Below are 24,439 nucleotides of genomic sequence, written 5' to 3' on the forward strand. Positions count from 1 at the left end.
AACTTTGGTTCTTCTGCCAATCACCTTAAATCTGTGTCCTCTGGTTCTCCACCCTTCCACCAATGGGAACAGTTTCTCTCCATCTACTCTGTCTAGACCCCTCATGATTTTGAACACCTCGATCAAATCTTCTCTGCTCCAAGGAGAACAACCCCAGCTTCTCCAGTCTATCCAGGTAACTGAAGTCCCTCATCCCTGGAACCATTCTCGTAAAGATGGATGCAAGGGGTCCCAGGACACTATCTAGTAAACCCAATCTGGGTGGTCCAGTGGTGTGGAGCTCCTGTCAGCAGAGGATTGGGCTCGATTGTGATACACTCTGTGTTTGATTAGCCTGATGATGCTAACTGTCCAGAATCACACACAAAAGACTGGCCATTTGGGCACAGTGCCAAAAGAAATTAAATGATTTTTTTTAATCAATGTTACCTTGTCGAATTCTTTACTGCCAAGCTGGGAGGCCTCAGCATCCTTTAGAGCAGCAGTGGTGTTTCCCATTGTCAGGTAGCATCGTGAGCGGGCAACCAGACAGTTCCTGTTCTTCGCTTCCAGTTGAAGAGCCTGCAATGGAAATTTCAACAAGCTTCAATATCTAGCAGATTTTAAACCCATTTTTTGCATTCATTAAGATGAATGATAACCGTGCTGGAGAATGGAAACAAAGTGAAGCTACCTCATCAAACACTCCCAGGGCAGGTAAGCACGGGGTAGATACAGAGTAAAGCTCCCTCTACACTGTCCCATCAAACACTCCCAGGGCAGGTAAGCACGGGGTAGATACAGAGTAAAGCTCCCTCTACACTGTCCCATCAAACACTCCCAGGGCAGGTAAGCACGGGGTAGATACAGAGTAAAGCTCCCTCTACACTGTCCCATCAAACACTCCCAGGGCAGGTACTGTATAGGGCCACCCTCATCTGCGAGAGGACACCACCGCAGGTCCTAGAAAGGGTATGGAGAAGGTTTACCAGGATGTTACCAGGGACGCGGGACTTCAATTATGAGGAGAGGTTGGAAAAGTTAGTACTGAACAAACCGCAGTAAGAATTCTGCTTCTGGGCAAAGGGCTGTGAGTTGGGAAACACTTGATAGGAAGTTGCACCCGACTAAACCTCACCCTTCTGTCCCCTCCCCCCATTCCCCAAGGAACAAAGGACAATCGGGACTGGAAATCGCCGCTGACACAGCCCTCTGCCCCGCATTACCGCCCAGACCCTGCAGGTCTGTGAAATAGTACACGGCTCTTAAAGTTACACAGCCCGCCTGCATTGGTTAAACTAGTCAACGTGTTTACTGCCGTGTGGCTGGACAACTTCGACTTTAACTTACGTGTGTGTAACTCTGGATGGCCTTTTCATACTCTCCCCGCATGTACAACCGGTCCCCCTCCGACTTGTAGGTGAGGTAGGAGCAGACTGGGCCCGACAAAACCTCTTCATCATCGTCAGCCATATCTCCCTCTCTCTCTCTCTCTCCCCCTCTCTGTCTCTCTCTCTCTCTCTCTCCCCCTCTCTCTGTCTCTCTCCCTCTGTCTCCCTCTCTGTCTCTCCCCCTCTCTGTCTCTCTCTCGCTGTTTCTCTCCCTCTCTCTCTCCCCCTCTCTGTCTCTCTCCCTCTGTCTCCCCCCTCTGCCTCCCTCTCTCTGTCTCTCTCTGCCTCTCCCTCTCTCCCTCTCCCGCTCTCCCTCTCCCTCCCTCTCTTTGTCTCCCCCTCTCTATCTCCCTCTCTGTCTCTCTCCCTCTCTCTGGCCCCCTCTCTCCCCGGTTGTTTCTGGAATTTAATGCCAGGGCTTCTCGCTGTTACAATTTGTTTGTAATGTAACCAATTTGTCTCCTAGCAACTCCCTAGCAACCGGATGCGGGGCCAGTTCCTTCAAGGGGACGCTCCGCCTTCTCGTCAATGTCATTTCTATTTGCTGTCAACCGGCTGATGCCAGTATTATATAATCAATCCCCCCGGTGTAAGGGGTCTCCTTTAGCCGAGGGGTTGCAGGGCATGAACTTATTTTCATTCAGTGCCGATTGATTCAATCGGTTTCATTAAGAACTAAAAGAAAGTTTCACCCAAAAGTTGAGAAATCGGTGACCGGAATAAACCTGAGCTGCCGGGGCCTGTTCAGGAAACACAATCACTGTTGGGAGTAAAACCTCCAACTTTGCAATTTAAATGTTCGTGTAAAATTTATAAAATGCCAAGATAATAGCCTAGGAATTTGCCTGGGAGGCTTTCAAAGCATTCAATGGTGAGATGACATTCGAAACACTATCGATTTCACACACTAATTTCTAGGGTTATATTTAATGCAAAAAATGTTTCATATTTTGTATGTGAGCATATATTCTGTAATAAATGTTATTTCTCCCCTGTGCAGAGAGTGAATCGGGATACCTGACCCCAGAACTCTGCAACTTCTGATCCGTGATGGAGTTAAATTCTCAATGAATGGGTTAATGATTTGGCACTCTGCAAATTCTTTCTTTCACACCCAGAGGCAAATCCATGCTCCCCAGGAACTGAACCTGGCCTTACCCGCAAAATAACTTGCTTGGTCACATGCACCGAGTAAATGGGTTTATTGCCGATATATGCACTGGAAACCATAACTCAAATCCTCTCCAGCTGATGGACAGGCCATATATTTTACTTTTATTTGTTGCTGAATGTGGGCGTCGCTGGCAAGGCCGGCATTTATTGCCCATCCCTAATTGCCCCTTGAGAAAGTCATGGTGAGCCGCCTTCTTGAATCGCTGCAGTACGTGTGGTGAAGGTGCTGTTAGGGAGGGAGTTCCAAGATTTTGACCCAGCGACGATGAAGGAACGGCCGATATATTTCTAAGTCAGGATGGTGTGTGACTTGGAGGGGAACTTGCAGGTGATGGTGTTCCCATGCGCCTGCTGCCCTTGTCCTTCGAGGTGATAGAGGTCGTGGGTTTGGGAGGTACTGCCGAAGAAGCCTTGGCGAGTTGCTGCAGTGCATCTTGTAGACGGTGCACACTGCAGCCACGGTGCGCCAGTGGTGGAGAGAGTGAATGTTGAAGATGGTGGATGGGGTGCCAATCAAGTGGGCTGCTTTGTCCTGGATGGTGTTGAGCTGCTTGAGTGTTATTGGACCTGCCCTCATACAGGCAAGTGGAGAGTGTTCCATCACACTCCTGACTTGTGCCTTGTAGATGGTGGAAAGGCTTTGGGGAGTCGGGAGGTAAGACACTCGCTGTAGAATACCCAGCCTCTGACCCGCTCTTATAGCCACGGTATTTATGTGGCTGGTCTAGTTACGTTTCTGGTCATTGGTGACCCCCAGGATGTTGATGGTGACTCCCAGGCTACAAACTACAAATTGGGTTTATTAAGAAATAAAATTAAGCAAAAGTGAAGTAACAGCAGATGGAAAAATCATAGTATTTTACTGAAGCTGCAAAATGTGTTACAAAGCTTGAAGCCTTTTTCAATGCTGTATGACACTTTAAGCTACATTTTTTCTTAGATAACATAAGAACATAAGAAATAGGAGCAGGAGTAGGCCATACGGCCCCTCAAGCCTGCTCCGCCATTTAAAACAATCATGACTGATCTGATCATGGACTCAGCTCCACTTCCCTGCCCGCTCCCCATAACCCTTTATCCCCTTATCGGTTAAGAAACTGATTTACCTCGGTCTTAAATTTATTCAATGTCCCAACTTCCACAGCTCTCTGAGGCAGCGAATTCCACAGATTTACAACCCTCAGAGAGAATAAATTTCTCCTCATCTAAGTTTTAAATGGGCGGCCCCTTATTTTACGATTATGCCCCCGAGTTCGAGTCTCCCCCATCAGTGGAAACATTCTCTCTGCATCCACCTTGTCAAGCCCCCTCATAATCTTATACGTTTCGATAAGATCACCTCTCAATCTTCTGAATTCCAATGAATAGAGGCCCAACCTACTCAACCTTTCCTCATAGGTCAACCCCCTCATCTCCGGAATCAACCTAGTGAACCTTCTCTGAACTGCCTCCAAAGCAAGTATATCCTTTTGTAAATATGGAAACCAAAACTGCCGCAGTATTCCTGGTGTGGCCTCACCAATGCCCTGTATAATTGTAGCAAGACTTCCCTGCTTTTATACTCCATCCCCTTTGCAATAAAGGCCAAGATTCCATTGGCCTTCCTGATCACTTGCTGTACCTGCATACTATCCTGATGTGTTTCATGCACAAGTACCCCCAGGTCCCGCTGTACTGCGGCACTTTGCAATCTTTCTCCATTTAAATAAATCACTTGCTCTTTGATTTTTTTCTTCCAAAGTGCATGACCTCACACTTTCCAACATTATACTCCATCTGCCAAATTTTTGCCCACTCACTTAGCCTGTCTATATCCTTTTGCAGATTTTTTGTGTCTTCCTCGCACATTGCTTTTCCTCCCATCTTTGTATCATCAGCAAACTTGGCTATGTTACACTCAGTCCCTTCTTCCAAGTTGTTAATATAGATTGTAAATAGTTGGGGTCCCAGCACTGATCCCTGCGGCACCCCACTAGTTACTGGTTGCCAACCCGAGAGTGAACCATTTATCCTAACTCTCTGTTTTCTGTTAGTTAGCCAATCCTCTATCCATGCTAATGTATTACCCCCAACCCCGTGAACTTTTATCTTGTGCAGTAACCTTTTATGTGGCATCTTGTCAAATGCCTTCTGGAAGTCCAAATACACCACATCCACTGTTTAGTGAAAAGGGTGTGAGTGAGCTGGGTAAAAGCTCCTGTATTTATTTCTCTATCAGCTGAGCTCTGAGCTTGAAGTTGTCAAGCAACACCAACATCCGATACCCAGGCTGAAATGCCTGGTGCAATGGTGTCAGTGAAACATTCGCCCTGTCTCCTTCTCAGCTTGATGATTCAATTCTTAAACAATGGCATCTTTCTGGACAGACATTGTATAAAAGGCTATCTGATAGTCCTCTGTAGTGAACTAATTAATTGCTAGAAAGAAGAAAGATTGCATTTATATAGCGCCTTTTACAACCACAAGATGTCCCAAAGCGCTTTACAGCCAATTAAGTACTTTTAAGAACATAAGAACATAAGAAATAGGAGCAGGAGTAGGCCACATGGTCCCTCGAGCCTGCTCCGCCATTGAATAAGATCATGGCTGATCTGATCATGGACTCAGGTTCACTTCCCCACCCACTCCCCATAACCCCTTATCACTTAAGAAACTGTCTATTTCTGTCTTAAATTTATTCAATGTCCCAGCTTCCACAGCTCTCTGAGGCAGCGAATTCCACAGATTTACAACCCTCAGAGAGAAGAAATTTCTCCTCATCTCTGTTTTAAATGGGCGGCCCCTTATTCTAAGATCATGCCCTCTAGTTCTAGCTTCCCCCATCAGTGGAAACATCCTCTCTGCATCCACCTTGTCAAGCCCCCTCATAATCTTATACGTTTCGATAAGATCACCTCTCATTCTTCTGAATTCCAATGAGTAGAGGCCCAACCTACTCAACCTTTCCTCATAAGTCAACGTCCTCATCCCCGGAATCAATCTAGTGAACCTTCTCTGAACTGCCTCCAAAGCAAGTATATCCTTTTGTAAATATGGAAACCAAAACTGCATGCAGTATTCCAGGTGTGGCCTCATCAATCCCTATATAGCTGTAGCAAAACTTCCCTGCTTTTATACTCCATCCCCTTTGCAATAAACGGCAAGATACCATTGGCCTTCCTGATCACTTGCTGTACCTGCATACAAAACCTTTAGTGTTTCATGCACAAGTACCCCGAGGTCCCGCTGTACTGCGGCACTTTGCAATCTTTCTCCAATTAAATAATAACTTGCTCTTTGATTTTTTTCTGCCAAAGTGCATGACCTCACACTTTCCAATATTATACTCCATCTGCCAAATTTTTGCCCACTCACTTAGCCTGTCTATGTCCTTTTGAAGATTTTTTGTGTCCTCCCCACCCAAGTGTAGTCACTGTTGTAACGTAGAAAACGCAGCAGCCAATTTGCACACAGCAGGCTCCCACAAACAGCAATATGATAATGGCCAAATAATCTGTTTTTAGTGATGTTGATTGAGGGATAAATATTGGCCAGGATCTAGGGATAACTCCCCTGCTCATCTTCGAAATAGTGCCATGGGATCTTTTATGGGTACTTGAGAGAGCAGACGGGGCCTCGGTTTTAACAATTCATCTGAAAGACGGTACGCCCCTCAGTACTACACTGAGGTGTCAGCCGAGACTTTTTGCTCAATTCTCTGGCGTGGGACTTGAACCCAGAACCTGTGACTCAGAGGCGAGAGTGCTACAAACCGAACCACGGCAGATCCAAATGTAGTTGCAACTTGAGCACAAGATGTGCAAGTTTCCTCAAATAGATTCAAAGACAAAAAGAGAAGACATTTCATCACACTATTTGCATAACTATGAACCATAGATGCTGGGAGTTCTAGTCCAGGTAATGAATTCAATCTGGACTGTCACCTTCCAACAATCCAATAACCAACTTGAAGTGACCACAACACAAAAGCGAAATACTACCAATGCTGGAAATCTGAAATAAAAACAGAGAATGCTGGAAATACTCATCAGGTCAGGCAGCATCTGTGGAGAGAAAAACAGAATGAACGTTTCAGGTCGATGATCTTTCATCAGAACTTTAACCTTATACAGTATCTATGTTTCCTTGTTCTGGAACTCCCGATCACTGGAAGTAGTCTAAACCTATTCACCCTGTCCAATCCCTCTATTAAGGTCAACCATTTCTATCGATCCCTCTGTAATCTCTGGGTACAGGATCAGGTTTGGTTGTTGTACCCTTCCATGGTCAATCTCTCGCTGAGATTCAATGCCAGGGCTCAAACAGGAAACATTAGCCACTGGGCACAGGACCAGAGGACACAGGATCCGGGGGCACAGGACCCGGGAGACACAGGACCAGGAGGACACAGGACCTGGGGGCCACAGGACCGGGGGAGGGGGGGGGCACAGGATCAGGGGGCTGTGGGAACCCATGGATCAAGAAGTGAAGGCCTAAATTGGTGAAGAAAACAAACTGTCCATCGCCACTCTGTGATGCCAAGAGCTCCACCCCTCAGTGCCACCTACTCATGCAACACATTATTTCACCACATACAGGTCCCCCAGCAACTCCCAGACTGGGGTTTTCAGTTCCAACTTTTGTTTTTCTGAATTATTAATGCCGAACAAAAAAAAAAATCACATTTATAAACACAATGTGGAATCATGAGGAATGAGTTAGGAATTTACCATGGCCTTTGTGTAAGCAATAATTGCTGGAATACATCTTTCACCAGTACGTACTAAAGATGTGACGCTGCTCAGAATACTGAACGTGTCCAACAGTCTGAGCTTCATAATGAAAATACAATTCAAATACACGAGAAAGCAACGCAAACCAGGCCAGTCAGGCTATTAAACTCACTCCTTCCACAGACTTTGAAAATCTACCCTATCATAGCCTCTACCCATCCCATTCAATCTGCTCCCAATAGCAATCCCCACAGCTTTATTGTAGAATATGGAACATTGCAGGCAGCTATTGTGCAAATACTAAATATTCTGAATGAGCAATCATTCCTTAAGCCCTAACATCCTTCTGTGACACAGCGTATAGAACATTTGCTCATTATTGTGGGGTTAAGCATTGTAGATGTTGCACCACGCAATGTACTGGGCCCGAGAGGGAGCGGAGACAACTTGGTCCCTGATCTTTTGCCAGTGGTGTTGTGTAACTGAGGAGATGCACACAACAGGAAGGAGTTCACTCATCCTCTGGTATTGTTTCCCACTCAGATCCCTGCCCTTTAGAAAGTTCCCAGCTTTCATTCAATTTGATAGCAAGGTGAAACTCCCCATCTGAAAGATCATGGACACAAACCTCCATGCCAATCAATTGACCTGACATAGAGCTCTGTATGGGAGCAGTTTACTGATTAATTTTTGTTCTCCGGCTTAGTTTGCTTTTCTCGAAATGCTGAAATTTCTGGCTGGACCCTGAATGTCTTGAAACTGCATTTCACAATATATCAGTTTGGCATTGCGGAGCACTCAGGCAGATTGCACAACTTAACAGAGGCATCCTGGCAGCCGAGTTGTACCACATCATGGTCTGACATTGGCTGCCTGGTGTGCTGACACATCTCACTGACTGTTGTTGACCTTGAGGATCAGTCCTAGGTTCGAATGATGTGGTGGCACTTTTTCCCCCTCCTTCAATTCTAAGGGCACTGACCCTTGCTGGTTCTCACCTGATGTCTACACACGCAGTTTCCAACAGGGACAAATGGATAATGATCAGGAGCAGCAGCTCCTGCTGTGCCTTTTTTCTAGAGATACTAAACTCCACTGTTGAGATTAATTAGCTCCGTACAGGCCAGGACTGGAACCCTGGGATCTTCGGATCTATTAGAGCTCGGTACCAGACTGGGCAGTGTATTTACTCCCCAATAAAGATCCAAAAAGAAAACCTCTCTCAAAGCGGCTCTGACCTACTTCCATATGGGATTGTCTTTGTAAATATTAAGGATTAAAAGGGGGCTGGATTTTCGGTTGACACCTCAGTTAGCGGCCAGAGGGGGCATTAATGGGAGCATAAAAGGTTACAGACCGGGCACACAGCTTTTAGCGCCCCGACTGAAAATTCATTCGAGGCTCAGCGAGGGCGCAAACCATTAGCGCCCGGCTGCTGACGATCAGTGCGATCCTGGAAAAACGTCTGGAAAAACAGTCGGTGCAGGCTTGCAGAGGCGTTAACTGGCAGCTACTTAAAGGGATGAGGAAACGCTTCCCTCGGAGGTCACAGTCAGTGCAACGTTTACGCACAGCATGGTGCGTGAGTCTCCCAGTTTGCAGCGGCAGACAGAAATAAGCTTGAGAAAAAGTGATTTTGAAAACTTTAATGGGTGTATTACTATTTCGCGCCTTTAAGACTCGGCTTTTCCCAGGATCTGAATCGGAGTTCAGCGTATGCGTAATGGGTCTGCCAAATTTACTGACCAAACTTTTGTTATGGTCAGTAAATTTCCGATTCATGTGTAACGGCTGATTTATCACCCCTGTCAGCTCTTCAATCGATTCTGACAAATTTCTGGACGGAGGGCACAGACTTTTTCAAGGTGCTAAAATTAGCACTCCACCTGGGTTACCGCCCCAACTGAGGCGTGACCAAATTTCTCCCCCCATGTCTTTCCTCAACCCAACTGAGAGAAGGTTTACAAGAAGGTATCCACAAGGTTCCAAACGTTGTATGGAAGCTTATTAGGAAGGACAGAAAGTTAAAAGAAGTTTTAAAGAACTTTTGAAGCAGTCCAGCAAAATGTAGAGATTGCTAAGAGTAAAATTGTGCACATTAAGAGATTTTAACTTTAATTGAGTAGAAGTATCATATAATCACAGAATGGTCACAGCACAGAAGGAGGCCATTCAGCCCATCGAGCCCATGCCGGCTCTCTGCAAGAGCACTTCAGCTAGTCCCACTCGCTCGCTCTTTCCCCATAACCCTGAAAATTTGTTTTCTTCAGGAACTTATCCAATTTCCTTCTGAAAGCCATGATTGAATCTGCCTCCACCATCCTCTCAGGCAGCGCATTCCAGATCCTAACCACTCGCTGCTTAAAAAAGTTTTCGCTCATGTCGCCTTTGGTTCTTCTGCCAATCTGTGTCCTCTGGTTCTCGACCCTTCCATCAATGGGAACAAGTTCTCCTCATCTCTGAATGTGGACAATAAACAGTAATAGTGCATGCAACAGTCAGCAAATTAGGATAAGACAGACAGCGACTTGCCAGAGACATCCCCAGAGGTGGGACTGGGCATCCCAGAAGAATCTAAAGCTGTAGCAGTTAGCCTATGAAAAGGATGAGTTAATATCCTTTGTGTTCATCTTTGAAAGAGGTAGCTTAAAAAGAAAGAACTTGCATTTATGTAGCACCTCAGGACATCCCAAGGCGCTTTACAGCCAATGAAGTACTTTTGGAGTGTAGTCACTGTTGTAATGTGGGAAACGCGGCAGCCAATTTGCGCACAGCAAGCTCCCACAAACAGCAATGTGATAATGACCAGATAATCTGTTTTAGTGATGTTAGTTGAGGGATAAATATTGGCCTAGGACACTGGGGATAACTCCCCTGCTCTTCAAAATAGTGTCATGGGATCTTTAGAGAATGCAGACGGGGCCTTGGTTTAATGTCTCATCCAAAAGCCGGCACTTCAGACAGTGCCAGCCTGGATCGTGTGCTCAAGTGCTGGAGTGGGGGCGAATGCTCAAGGGGTACTGCGATCGTGCACACGGAATATAGTTATATAATACTGTCATGAAGCAAAACCCAGCTAAGGCTGAGATATTGTGATACAATTAAGTTACAACTTGTGCCTGTGATAATCTAATCCATGTCAAGTATTTACTGTAGTTCTCAGTACTTAACCATGTGATGGTAATAGTTGAGTTATCATAGATGTTGGTGAATAAAGTAGTGTTAACTATTGAATCTTTGTATCCGACTTCATCTGTGATGACTGACAAGTCAGAGTAATGCACTTTACACAGTGATATACTGTTCTCTGGTTGTGATAGGGTTGGTTTTCGTAGAATTAATATAAATGTAACTGGATAGTGAACTGCTCCAAAGGCAAGTTAATTTCAACGTGAATAGAAGATTCCAATCAATGTCCATATTATCCTTTATCATAGTCCAAATATTGGAAATTCAATAGAATCTCTATATCTTCGACAGGAGTCATCATTCACCATTTTAAAACTCTCAGCCCATTGGACAGTCCCGCTCTGAGGCTTTTACCATTTTTTTCTGCATCAAGTTTCTCCCGACATGAGGAAAGGTCAGTGATCACAAACACAAAGACACAACTGTGCCGAGTGTTTCTGAATCTGCCTCACAGGGTTAGCGGGGTGAATTCAGGGCACCAACAGCCTTTTACACATCGTACAATCACTTTCTGGCAGCAGTGCCGGACTAGGTAATGTCATTGCAAAAGCAAAATACTGCGGATTCTGCAATAAAAACAGAAAATGCTGGAAATCTCAGCGGGTCAGGCAGCATCTGTGGAGAGGAAGCAGAGTTAACGTTTCGAGTCGATGACCCTTGGTCAGAACGTTCCCATCCAATTGTAAACTATTGCTGCAAAGTTCAATATGAGCACCATTCCCATACAGACTGCAGCAGTTCATGAAGAAGGCCCTACCACCACCTTGTCAGGTCAACTAGAGATGGGCCATTAATGTTACCTTGCCGAGATCCTCCCTATCTCTGTAACCTCCTCCAGCCCCACAACCCTCCGAGATCTCTGTGCTCCTCTAATTCTGGCCTCTTGAGCATTCCTGATTTCCATTGCTCCACCATTGGCGGCCGTGCCTTCAGCTGCCAAGGCCCTAAACTCTGGAATTCCCTCCCGAAACCTCTCTGGCTCTCCACTTCTCTTTCCTCCTTTAATATGCTCCTTAAGACCTACATTGTTGACCAAGCTATTGGTCATCTGCCCTCATTTCTGCTTATGTGGCTCAATTTTGTTTAATTATGCTCCTGTGACGCTCCATAGGATGTTTTACTACATTAAAGGCGCTATATAAATACAGGTTGCTGTTGTTAAAAAAACATTAAAACTGAAATTAGAATAAAATTCTTTCAAAGGGTGGGATGCAGTTGCAGGGAGAGTTATGGTACCAGAGGGACACTCTTCGATGGGCCGACTGGTCTCTCTTGTCCTTAACCCTTTCTATGTTCCACCAGTTATGTTATTTCATGACTGATCATTCCCAACATCCCCAGCATCGAAGCACTGACCACACTCGATCAGCTCCGCTGGGCAGGCCACACTGTCCACATGCCAGACACAAGACTCCCAAAGCAAGCACTCTACTCGGAACTCCTTCACGACAAACGAGCCAAAGATGGGCAGAGGAAACGTTACAAGGACACCCTCAAAGCCTCCCTGATAAAGTGCAATATCCCCACTGACACCTGGGAGTCCCTGGCCAAAGACCGCCCTAAAGTGGAGGAAGTGCATCCGGGAGGGCGCTGAGCACCCCGAGTCTCATTGCCAAGAGCATGCAGAAATCAAGTGCAGGCAGCGGAAAGAGCGTGCGGCAAACCAGTCCCACCTATCCTTTCCCTCAGCGACTATCTGCCCACCTGTGACAGGGACTGTGGGTCTCGTATTGGACTGTTCAGCCACCTAAGGACTCATTTTTAGAGTGGAAGCAAGTCTTCCTCGATTCTGAGGGACTGATGATCATGGTGATGATTCCTCCAGAATGCAATCCAGGGATGAAAAGGTGGCCCATGGGTTAATTTCCATCCACTGACACCCTTTCAACTCAGATGTTTGATTTTTCTATTCGATCCTCGATCTACTGCGTCAGTTAAACCTCGTATCACAGACGACACACAAACAGTGAGGAGGATAGCAAAAGACTTCAGGAGGACGTAGACAGACTGGTGAAAGGATGTGATTGCACTGGAAAGGGTGCAGAGGAGATTTACAAGGCCTGGACTGGAGAATTTTGGTTATGAGAACAGATTGGAGATGCTGAGGTTGTTTTCTTTGGAACAGAAGACGCTAAGGGGAGACCGGATTGAGGTGTATAAAATTATGAGGGGCCTAGATAGTGGATAGGAAGGACCTGTTTCCCTTAGCAGAGTGGTCAACAATCAGGGGGCATAGATTTAAAGTAATTGAGGGAAGGTTTAGAGGGGATTTGAGGGGAAATGTCTTTGATGGGGGTCTGGAACTCACTGCCTGAAAGGGTGGTAGAGGCAGGAACCCTCACCACATTTAAAAGTACTTGGATGTGCACTTGAAGTGCTGTAACCTGCAGGGCTGCGGACCGAGAGCTGGAAAGTGGGATTAGGCTGGGTAGCTCTTGGTCGACTGCCGCGGACACGATGAGCCGAAATGGCCTCCTTCCATGCTGTAAATTTCTATGATTCTATAATTCTATTTCCTCAGTACTGCACCTCCAACATTGCAGCACTCCCTCAGTACTGCCCCTCTGACAGTGCAGCGCCCCCTCAGTACTGCCCCTCCGACAGTGCGGCACTCCCTCAGTACAGCCGCTGTGATACTGCAGCACTCCCTCAAAACTGCTGCTCTGACACTGCAGCACTCCCTCAGTACTGCCACTCTGACACTGCAGCACTCCCTCAGTACTGCCCCTCTGACAGCGCAGGGCTCCCTCAGTACTGCCCCTCCGACAGTGCAGCACACCCTCAGTACTGCCCCTCCGACAGTGCGGCGCTCCCTCAGCACTACCCCTCCGACAGTGCTGCGCTTCCTCAGCACTGCCCCGCCGGTGGTGCGGCGCTCCCTCAGTACTGCCCCTCTGACAGTGCAGCGCTCCCTCAGTACTGGGGAATGCAATTCTTTTTCTTTCAAAAGGGGAATTGGATAAATACTTTAAGGGGCAAATGTTGCAGGGTTGTGGGGAAAGTGCAGGGGAGTGGGACTAATTGGATAGCTCTTTCACAGAGCCACCAGGGCCATGCTGGGCTGAATGGCCTCTCTCAGCATTCCAGGATTATCATTGTGCTCAGTCCTTTTTCCAGTCACCTGGAGGGGCGCGCTGTCCGCGGTGGGAGCTGTAGTTCAGGGAGAGAAAGACTACGAACCGCGAGCATGCGCAGAGGGAGCGGGGGGGGGGCGGGGGGCGGGAACGGGGAGGTGTTGACGTGATGGTGGTGCCAGCGAATGGCAGGGCCGCACGACCGGTGGGCGTTCACGTGATGATGCGACAGCCAATGGGCGCGTAGGGCGGGTGAGAACGGCCGATCGGCAGAGGTGGAGGCGGAGGCGACAGGCGTGGTCTGGATCGGAGCATCGGGAGTCCGGGAGAGCAGCGGCTGCGGGAGGTGAGGTGGCAGGGCGAGGAGGGATGGGAAGGGAAGGCCGGCCGGTGCCTGAGGTGAGGCAAGGTTTCGGGCGGTCCGTGGCCTAGCGTGAGGCGGATGCCTGGGACTGGCGTGGCTGCAGCCCCCGGGGAGCCTCACTGGGTGTCCGTAGCTGGCGGGGAAAGCAGCCTGAGTGCAGCCGGGCAATGAAATCCTTCAGTGTCTCTCAGCCCAGCCGCTCCTGTCGGTTTGCTGGGGAAATCCACTCGTACCTTCTATTGGGCGATGCTGAGGTGGCCGGGCGGGTTGAGCAAGGCACAGCGGACCCTGGGCTTCATAAATAGAGGCGCAGAGTACAGCAGCAAGGAAGTTATGATGCCCTGTATAAACCACTGGTGTGGCCTCAACTGTAGTATTGTGCGCTGTGCAGGCCTTGGAGAGGATGGATGTAGAAAAGATTTACCAGTGGTTCCAGAGATGGGGGATTTCAGTTATGTGGATAGACTGGAGACGCTGGGGTTGTTCTCCTTGGAGCAGAGAAGGCTGAGAGGAGATTTGACCGAGGTGTTCAAAATCATGAGTGGTCTGGACAGAGTAGATAGAGGAAAAACTGTTCCCATTGGTGGAAGGATCAAGAACCAGATAATACAGATTTAAGGCGATGGGCAGAAGAACCAAAGGCGACATGAGGGAAAACTTTTTTATGCAGCGAGTGGTTAGGATCTGGAATGCGCTGCTTGAGAGGGTGGTGGAGGCAGACTTAATTATGGCTTTTGGAAGGGAATTGGATAAGTACCTGAAGGAAGGGTGGTGAAGTGGGACTAGCTGAAGTGCGCCTGCAGAGAGCCGGCATGGGCTCGAGGGGCTGAATGGTCTCTTTCTGTGCTGTAAACATTGTATTTGAGGGGAATTGGATGTATTCTTGAAAATTTGCAGGACTATGGGGAAAGAGCATGGGAGTGGGACTAATGGGATAGCTCTTTCAAAGAGCTGGCACAGGCACGATGGGTCGAATGGTCACCTGTGCCATTTGAGTCTAAAAGTACTTCATTGGCTGTAAAGCAATTTGAGATGTCTGGTGGTCGTGAAAGGCACTATATAAATCCAAGGCTTTCTTTTTCTTTAACTGCCTTGACTGCCTCCTTTGTTGTCATTTCTGTTCTTTCTCACTTAATATCTGCAGCTGGTTGAATTAGAATCCATTAACATTGGAAGAAATATGCTAATTATGGGTTTAAAATTTGTGTTTTTCTTTAGGAGGATTTCATTTTTATTTACATAATTTATAAATGGGCTTCGAGTGAATTGAATCCAATTGAATCCAGTATTCCGTTTGATGTGAATTTTTCAAAGTTACTTTGTTTAACTTACCTTCTGGTAAGAAATAATGTCTAACCTTGTATGTGAGTGCTGCATATTGTTCGCTGTGGCAAAGGTTGTGGCTAAAAGCCCCACTCCAGAGCCCATAATCCAGGCTGATGCTCCCAGTAAAGTACTGAGGGAATGCTACACTGTCTTTTGGATGAAGCGTTAAAACCGAGGCTCTGTCTGCCCTTTCAGGTGAATTTGAAAGATCGCACGGTACTATTTCAAAGAACAACAGGGAGGATTAGAGGGGAGTTAAGAACCACCATTTTTCACCCAGAGGGTGGTGGGGGTCTGGAACTCACTGCCTGAAAATATGGTAGAGGCTGAAACCATCATTGCATTTAAAAAGTACTTGGATAGGCACTTGAAGTGCTGTAACATACAGGGCTACAGACCGAGAGCTGGAAAATGGGATTAGGCTGGATAGCTCTTTTTCGGCCGGCACAGACACGATGCGCCGAATGACTACCTTCTGTGCTGTAAATTTTTATGATTCTATCGTGTCCTGGCTAAACCAAACCACAAACCGATTATCTGGTCATTATCTCATTGTTGTTTCAAGCAACTGGCTGTGTGCAGATTTTCTGCTGCATTGCCTAAATTACAGCAGTGAACACACTTCAAAAGTAAGGGTGCTTTGGGATGCCCAGGGGTTGTGAAAGATGTGATATAAATGCCAAGTCTGTCTGTCTTGGTTAGTGGAAGGGTTAAAATGACAGTCAAGTGAAGCTTTGTAATCTGGGTTCTTTGTGTCATTACCAAACAACTGTCTGTGGAAAGAGACTGGATCAATATTTTCAGATGCTAGTTCATCCTGTTTATAAAAGGTGTGTATGTATGGTGAAATATCTGATCAGTGATGGGTCTGCAGTACCAGAAACTGAACAAAAGGGTGGCTGGCTCGTGTATGTCTTTGGCCCAGGATCTTGAGTAAGTAAACGTGTATTGCATGGGTATATCTTGGCAGGAGAGTATTTTTGTTTGGAATCTCGAACATGTTTTATGTTATACAGAATGCACTTAAATACACATTTTCCCCATTAGTTTATTGTGGGCTTTGTTTGAGTCTTATTAGCTGCTTAGCAGCAAGATTGATCTCAAATATCAAATATCAAAGTATGACAGTTTTGTTTCCTTCCTGGGATGTGGGTGTTGCTGGCAAGGCTGGCATTTATTGCCCATCTCTAATTGTTCTTGAGAAGGTGGTGGTGAGCTGCCTTTTTGAACTGCTGCAGACCAGCAGTTTGATACAACTGAGCCATTACAGAGGGCAGTTAAGAGTCAACCACATTGCTGAGAGTCTGGAGTCACATAGAGGCACAGACCAAGTAAGGATGGCAGATTTCCTTCCCTAAAGGCCATCAGTTGGGTTTATACAAGAATCTGGTAGTTTCATGCTCGCCATTACTGACACTAGCTTTTTATTCCAGATTTATTTAATTAACTGAATTTAAATTCCCCAGCTGCCGTGGTGGGATTTGAACTGGTGTCTCCAGATCATTAGTGCAGGCCTCTGGATTACTGGTCCAGTAACACAACTACTATGCTACTGTACCGTGCAGTGGGTATTCATCACCCTGTACTAATTGTAAATGATGCAATGTGTGTTTTATTTGAGAAATGCATTCGTTAAAATAACAATTACTTGTTATGAAACATTTTTTCATTGCCTGTGTACATTGTCTGTCACTGCTATTCCATCGCACAACTGATCAGATTGCAGCCAAGTGAAGTATGATCAACTTAGTGAGAAAATAAATCTTGCATCGAGGCAGGCTGTGACCTTTTGTTCTTTATATTGTATGCACAGCACACAGCCAGTGCTGTGCACCCAGTAAACTGTGGATTCAATGACCGAGCACTGTATGGAACTGTTACAAGTGGCTGTGCAATATAAAAGTGAACAGATATCCACAAAGAAATTTATAAAGCGTTTTTCACGAATATCGGACGTCCCAACACATTTTACAGCCAATGAAGTACTTTTTGAAGTGTAGTCACTGTTGTAATGTTGGAAACGTTATGGGGTCCTCTTGGTAGTGCCCCTCTGACAGCGCGGGGCCCCCTCGCTTCTGCCCCTCTGACAGCGCGGGGCCCCCTCGCTTCTGCCCCTCTGACAGCGCGGGGCCCCCTCGCTTCTGCCCCTCTGACAGCGCGGGGCCCCCTCGCTTCTGCCCCTCTGACAGCGCGGGGCCCCATCGCTTCTGCCCCTCTGACAGCGCGGGGCCCCCTCGCTTCTGCCCCTCTGACAGCGCGGGGCCCCCTCGCTTCTGCCCCTCTGACAGCGCGGGGCCCCCTCGCTTCTGCCCCTCTGACAGCGCGGGGCCCCCTCGCTTCTGCCCCTCTGACAGCGCGGGGCCCCCTCGCTTCTGCCCCTCTGACAGCGCGGGGCCCCCTCGCTTCTGCCCCTCTGACAGCGCGGGGCCCCCTCGCTTCTGCCCCTCTGACAGCGCGGGGCCCCCTCGCTTCTGCCCCTCTGACAGCGCGGGGCCCCCTCGCTTCTGCCCCTCTGACAGCGCGGGGCCCCCTCGCTTCTGCCCCTCTGACAGCGCGGGGCCCCCTCGCTTCTGCCCCTCTGACAGCGCGGGGCCCCCTCGCTTCTGCCCCTCTGACAGCGCGGGGCCCCCTCGCTTCTGCCCCTCTGACAGCGCGGGGCCCCCTCGCTTCTGCCCCTCTGACAGCGCGGGGCCCCCTCGCTTCTGCCCCTCTGACAGCGCGGGGCCCCCTCGCTTCTGCCCCTCTGACAGCGCGGGGCCCCCTCGCTTCTGCCCCTCTGACAGCGCGGGGCCCCCTCGCTTCTGCCCCTCTGACAGCGCGGGGCCCCCTCGGTACTGCACTGGGAGTGTCAGCCTAGATTTCTGTGTTCCCGATTGGGATTCGAACCCAGAACCTTGTAGCTCCGAGGCGAGAGAGCTACGGCTGACAGTGTCAGGTTGTATCCTTGTTGATCCAGGATCAGATCGTACCTGAAATGAGGTGCTGGCACGCCCTTAATAAAATATGCAGCTGTTGGGCTGAGAGGGTTGGCGGAGCCAGTACTCTGCTTATTTCAAACTGTTTGCTGCCCGAAGGCGGCTACTTTGCTTTCTTTGTTGCTTCTGCGAGTGTTCAGTATTTCTTATTCCTATGGTTGAAAGCTATGTGCAGTTGCTCGCTGCTCCCCAATTCTGTTTGAATGAAATGTGCCTTAGTCTGTTTCTATTTATAGATATTTGTAAGTCACCAAACCAATGTCACTTTATTCAATATGGGAGCTGGACATGAGCCAGAAGATATTGTTGACGTGGCTTTCTAAAAGTTTCCTTTTTTTTTTATTGTCACGGGTTGATTCATGTGTATGTTGTTATATAAAGGGGCTAGAAATAATGACGTGGCTGTGAATATCCTGCTAGTACACTACAATAGAACTGTCGGCTCTTTCTTCTCATTGACGTTTATCCCTCTGAGCAATATCGACAGCAAGAAGCACTTGTTCCAAATGGTTCGGATGATTTAATGAAATCACAACTTGTTGTCTTATCTCACAATCCCTTCCCTCGCATGTAACCTGGAAAGGCTGCATAAATGTTGTGGCTACAAGAGCAGGTCAGGGGCTGGGTATTCTTCCATCCTCAGATGTACTGTAACCCTTCACTTCTGCGCTGTGTGACAGCAGATCCAAGAACTCTCCAAGGAGGTAGAATTCTCAGTATTCAGGAGCCCTGGGACTCTGCCTTGATGCCCGAGTCCTTGGGTGCCTGGTCTGCAGCTGTCTGTTTTTCCCCGGTGGGTGATACTGGGAAGCCCGACCAATCCCTTTCTGTACAAGGTGATTCTGTCCAAGGATCGGTCAGCCACTCATTGCACTAAACATAGGATCACTCTGTTCCACAGCCTGGTGCCAGCAGTTTTATATTTACGGTTGTCCCACCATCGTCATCGGCAGTCCCTCAAAACAAAGATGACTCTTGAATCGTCAGAATTTGAAACCATTACAATTTGATTTACCTAGAGAATTTAAAGCACAGAAACAGGACATTCGGACTTGAAACTCTAAGCTTGGCAAGTGGTAACCATGTGTGTATTCCTGCTACGTTTTGTTTTAAATTCCCTTGCTGATCACTTAAAGTATTTTCCTCCGAGCTCTTGTGTTACTGCTGTATCACTGGGATTTCACTGAAATGCAGCAGCGGGTGTTTAATATGTTTACCATATGTCAATCTGAACTGAGAAATGGTACAATTATATAGATCCTAAATTAAACCTGAAACTGCTGTGAACACTCAGCAAGTCAGGCAGCATCTGTGGACTGAGGAAGGTAGGGTTAATCTTTCTGCTCGTTGACTTGTCATCAGACGAGCTATAGAAAATAGGAGCAGTAGTAGGCCATTCGGCCCTTCGAGTCTGCACTGCCATTCAATATGATCATGGCTGATCCTCTATCTCAACACCATATTCCCGCTTTTTCCCCATACCCCTTGATGCCTTTTGTTTCTGGAAATCTATCTAGCTCCCTCTTAAATATATTCAGTGACTTGACCTCCACAGTCTTCTGTGATAGAGAATTCCACAGGTTCACCACCCTCTGAGTGAAAACATTTCTCCTCATCTCGGTCCTAAATTTCCTACCCCGTATCCTGAGACTGTGACCTTGTTCTAGACTTCCCAGCCAGGGGAAACATCCTCCTCGCATCCAGTCTATCCAACCCAGTCAGAATTTTATACGTTTCAATGAGATCCCCTCTCATTCTTCTAAACTCTAGTGAATACAGGCCTAGTCGACCCAATCTTTCCTCATACGACAGTCTTGCTATCCCAGGAATCAGTCTGGTGAACCTTCGCTGCACTCCCTCTATGGCAAGTATATCCTTTCTTAGGTAAGGAGACCAAAACTGCAGACAATACTCCAGGTGCGGTCTTACCAAGGCCCTGTATAACTGTAGTAAGACATCCTTGCTCCTGTACTCCAATCCTCTTGCAATGAAGGCCAACATATCATTTGCCTTCCGAACTGCTTGCTGCACCTGCATGTTTACTTTCAATGACTGGTGTACAAGCCATCACCATTTAAATAATACTTTGTCCTTCTGTTTTTCCTACCAAAGTGGATACCTTCACATTTATCCACGTTATACTGCATCTGCCATGTGTTTGCCCGCTCACTCAACCTATCTAAATCACCTTGCAGCGTCTTTGCATCTTCCTCACAACTCTCAGTCCCACCTAGTTTTGTATTGTCAGCAAACTTGGAAATATTACATTTGGTTCCCTCATCCAAATCATATATAGTAAATAGCTGGGGCCCAAGCACTGATCCCTGTGGTACCCCACTCGTCACTGCCCGCCATCCTGAAAAAGACCCGTTTATTTCTACTCTCTGTTTCCTGTCAGTTAACCAATTTTCAATCCATGCCAATACATTAACCCCAATCCCATGTGCTTTAATTTTGCACATTAACCTCTTATGTGGGACTTTATCAAAGACCTGAAAATCCAAATACACTACATCCACTGGTTCTCCCTTCGCTTCTGAATGTGGGTTGTGTCTGGTGAGAGCATTTTGAGCTATGTAACGTTAGGCTTGAGGTGCTGCTCTGTCTCGGGGATGGGAGTAATTTAATGGGATGGATTAAAGCATGCCAACTGCAGCCTGTATTGTCTTCCCCCTCGGCCCCCCCTCCCCCCAGTTTAATTGGTCTAGGGATAGAGTTTGGGAGTCTAGTTAGTTTGGTGTCTCAGCATGCACTAAAGCTAATTTGTACTTGCACTAACAGAATCGTTGGAACTGGAGAGCATCAATTAAGCTGTTCTGATCAACTTGGAAGTGGAAATTGTATGAACAATTGGTGAAATGTTCAAGGAAATGAGAGAATGGATTTCTCCTTGGCTTTGGTCTGTGTCACTGCTGCTCGGATTCTGCAAAGGCAGATGTATAGAGTGTGACCACCTGGCTATGGCTGTCCATCTAGTTTAAAACGTTTGAGGTCTTCTGTCCTCCTAATAATTTCTTGCTTGAAAACAATAAATTGTCATTTAAAAAAAACCCCCAGCTGATTTGTTAAAGTTGAATTCTGCGTTTTAATATAATTTGCGGCCTGGATTTTGAAAGCCTTATTTCTCGTCTCTTGCACCCTCTCCATTGACTGTGATTGAGGGTCTGGTCTGTGAGGTTTCCCCACAGAAGAGACTGATTAATTTCTGTCGTCTTCTGTATTCTTCAGAACAAGCGTTTTTCACAGTTCATTAAAACCGTGAACTTAAAAGGAAACAAAATGACCATGTTTCCTGCATAAACGTCAATTTGTTTTGGCGCCTTTTACATCGAAAATTTGCCTGTTTTTTAAAAAAAAATAATTTTTCGGAGAAACTTTCTGGATGCTACCATTAATTTGCTGTCACGGTTATGTTGATTGGTGAAGTTAGTCAGCCTATTCTGCAGAAAATCAACTGCTAATTCCTGGATCTCCTTTACCTTTGTCTGTCTGACTTCAATGCATTACTAACGAAAACCTCACCATAGCTTTCCTTGAAATTAACATTCCCAGCGGCTTCCTAGGATCTACTCCTGACCGAGAGTTAGCTTTATAAAGGTCCATATCTCAATGTTTTTGTTGAAGGAATGAACTGGTCCTGATCTGGGGAAAGAAGCTTCATGGGCTGCGTGCGTATAAAGTTCATATTGTAATTTTGGGAGTGTTAGTACCTGGAAGACAACAGCTGGATTCATCTTTCAGATGAAATAATGAATAGCTCTTCACCTGAGGTATTAATCTGTCTTCTGTTTCGGGTATTGGCTGATCTGCTCTGCCGATTCAGCATCTGCAGGTTTGCAGCCTTTACCTGTTTTGCTTCCACCTTGCTGTGCAACAGCATGCCTGCTTCATTGGCCTGACCTGACCAGCATTGTTAGTATCTGTAGCTCTAGCTGTGATGGGCAACAGGGCAGCAGAGACCGCCTAGGTCCGGACTTGACACAGCACAACAGACCTCTCTCTGCGTTGGTTAAACACTCGTGTTCTCTGCTTTATCTATTGACAAATCTCCAAAGTGTGGCATTGCTTAACTATACAGTATGTTGTTCCCCTTTCCAAAGGCAGTAAATGGCTCATTTTGAAAATAAATGATCTAATTGCATTATTATCTAACTGCAGTTTGTAGTGTCTAGGTTACACTGCTGAGAATTGGGAGGCGCTCCCTCTCCCTCTAATGAAGACACTGCTTCGTGTAACGCTGAGCCATTTGGACCAGGAGGTCTCGGGTTTAATTCCAGGGCAGTGCGGAACTCACTTGGGGTAGCGTGGGGGCAAGGGAATCATTGGCCAGGGTTCTCGCTCCAGATTTTTATTACCAGCTGTTTAACACACAGGGTTTGTTTCCAGTCCAACATGTTTTTAGCTGCCAGTAATTATTTTCAAAATGTAATACAGGTACACAAATGTTCAATCTTGTGTTGAATTTCTGGGATTGTGCTGCTAATTCCCTCTCTTGGATCTGGGACTGGTACCATTTTTCCTTTGGTCCAGAAAAGCGCTAATTCTGTGTTTGCGAGGCTTGGTTTCAGAGGATAGTCTGGGGAAGGGTTTGCTACGTCTACTACATATGTTTTGAGCTGTCACAATGTGGAAGGGCACCAAAACTTGGGTTCTGGTCAAGGCCCATTTGCACTGACCATTAGCTTTCAACGCGCCATGTTAATGCCACCTCCTCCGCATCAAGTGGCAACAACACATTACAGTGTCATTCTCCGTTAATGACTAATACAGCTACTCCATTATTTGCACTGCTGGCCAACCAGCATTTGACACGCCACTCAGCACTGCGGGGCATGAGTTAACTGCAACCCACAACCACCAGAGTGGAATTATCTTGCAAAGTGACCACATGCAGCTCGAGATCCTGATGATATGAACAGAACTTATTTTGCAAGCTTCCTGATCAATATCGCACAGAACAGAACTGCTTGGTGTGTACTTTGTGACTTCGTTATTATAGTTGTCGTCATCATCATCATCGGCAGACCCTTGAAATGAGGATGTCTTGCTTCCACGCCAAAAAGGAATGAGTTGACAGCTGTTTCAGTGAAGGACCTAATATTCCCGATCCCGAACTACATCTTGGAGGGTGGAAGATGCCTGTGCGTGGATTTTTTTAACGTGTGGTGGCCGTTGCACACCAGCCATCACACGGGCTTGACAGAGCTAGGTCTTGGTCCAGTGGCAAGGATAACCCAAGATGAACTGGAGACCAGCTCTGCTGCACGGACCGAGTGCACACACATATAGCAGTGTGGGCTGGCTCGTGCTGCCCCTGGGCCTTTGCCCCTTCTGGGCCCCAGACTCATGCCTTTCCTGGGCCCCGGTCACTTCCTTCTATAATCTCGCTGCTCCTTTGACCCTCCTACTGTGCCTGCCCGCACGGCAATCAGCGATCTGACTTGGCAGCCGTCTCCCTCCTGCAGTGGTCCGCCGCTGCCGCACGCTGCTCCCTCTGATGGCCTTGCAGGCTGGGACCATGCCGATTTCCAGGCCCGGCCGATGCACGCTGCCCCCACTGGTGGCCCCGGCCTGCTATACGGCAGCACCAATATGGCAGCACTTGCGGCTGAGAGATTGGTAGGACCTAGTGACAAGCCCTAAATCAGTTTGTACCCTTGAACGTCTGACTTCAAAGCACGATTGCTTCTGTTGAGCCAATGTTGATGGGCTGTTATCAAAACCAAGTCCGTATAGAAGCTGAAGAGAGAGAACTGCTGTCCTGGGCAGTGGGACATGATATACAGAAATTGTGCTTTTAAGGTTGAGTTAGCCAACCCCTAGAGTGGCCGAACGCTTGTGTCCTTTATTCTTCTAGTACACCTACCAGCCTTGGTTCAGCGGTGGCATTTGTGCCTCTGAGTCAGGTGTTCACTGGTTCAAGTTCTACTCTAGTGACAAGCACATAATATAGGCCGACACTTCAGTGCTGCATTTTTCAGATGAGATGCTAAACCGAGGCTCCGTCTGCCTTCTGGGGTGTACTTTAAAGATCCCATAGCATTATTTCAAAGAAGAGCAGGGGAATTCTCCCGATGTCCTGGCCAATATTTATCCTTCAACCAAAACTGCTAAAAGAATTGTTGTTTGTGGGACCTTGCTGTGCAGATTGCTTGCCATATTTCTCTATGACGGGGACTACACTTAATTGTGTGTGAAGTGCTTTGGGATGTTCTGAGGTCTTGAAAGATGCTATAGAAATGTTCTGTTTTGATTT

The 24,439-nt window shown here is 47.1% G+C and overlaps 2 protein-coding genes across 16 annotated transcripts in view; one reads left to right on the forward strand and one right to left on the reverse strand.

Annotated features, from left to right (window-relative positions):
• The window catches only part of odad4 (outer dynein arm docking complex subunit 4), an 83,013-nt gene extending 81,498 nt beyond the window's left edge, over positions 1–1,515 (reverse strand). For 12 of the 15 annotated variants that reach the window (XM_070864603.1, XM_070864601.1, XM_070864604.1 and 9 more), the window contains exons 1-2: positions 1,330–1,508; positions 430–561 (exon numbers count right to left, since the gene is read on the reverse strand). In XM_070864603.1, coding sequence (XP_070720704.1) covers positions 430–561; positions 1,330–1,452 — 255 coding nt within the window. In that variant the 5' untranslated portion in view covers positions 1,453–1,508. Of the gene's footprint in view, positions 1–429; positions 562–1,329 lie in introns of all 15 variants that reach the window. The other 3 variants (XM_070864592.1, XM_070864591.1, XM_070864605.1) reach the window with 2 other exon arrangements.
• Positions 1,516–13,790: 12,275 nt separating this feature from the next.
• aclya (ATP citrate lyase a) overlaps positions 13,791–24,439 on the forward strand; it is a 107,253-nt gene continuing 96,604 nt past the window's right edge. Inside the window, exon 1 of the mRNA XM_070864606.1 lies at positions 13,791–13,864. The gene's annotated coding sequence lies outside the window, so the exon portion shown is untranslated. The remainder of the gene's footprint in view (positions 13,865–24,439) is intronic.

The sequence above is a fragment of the Pristiophorus japonicus genome, chromosome 21, assembly GCF_044704955.1.
Source record: "Pristiophorus japonicus isolate sPriJap1 chromosome 21, sPriJap1.hap1, whole genome shotgun sequence".
In the NCBI taxonomy this organism is placed as follows: domain Eukaryota; kingdom Metazoa; phylum Chordata; class Chondrichthyes; family Pristiophoridae; genus Pristiophorus; species Pristiophorus japonicus.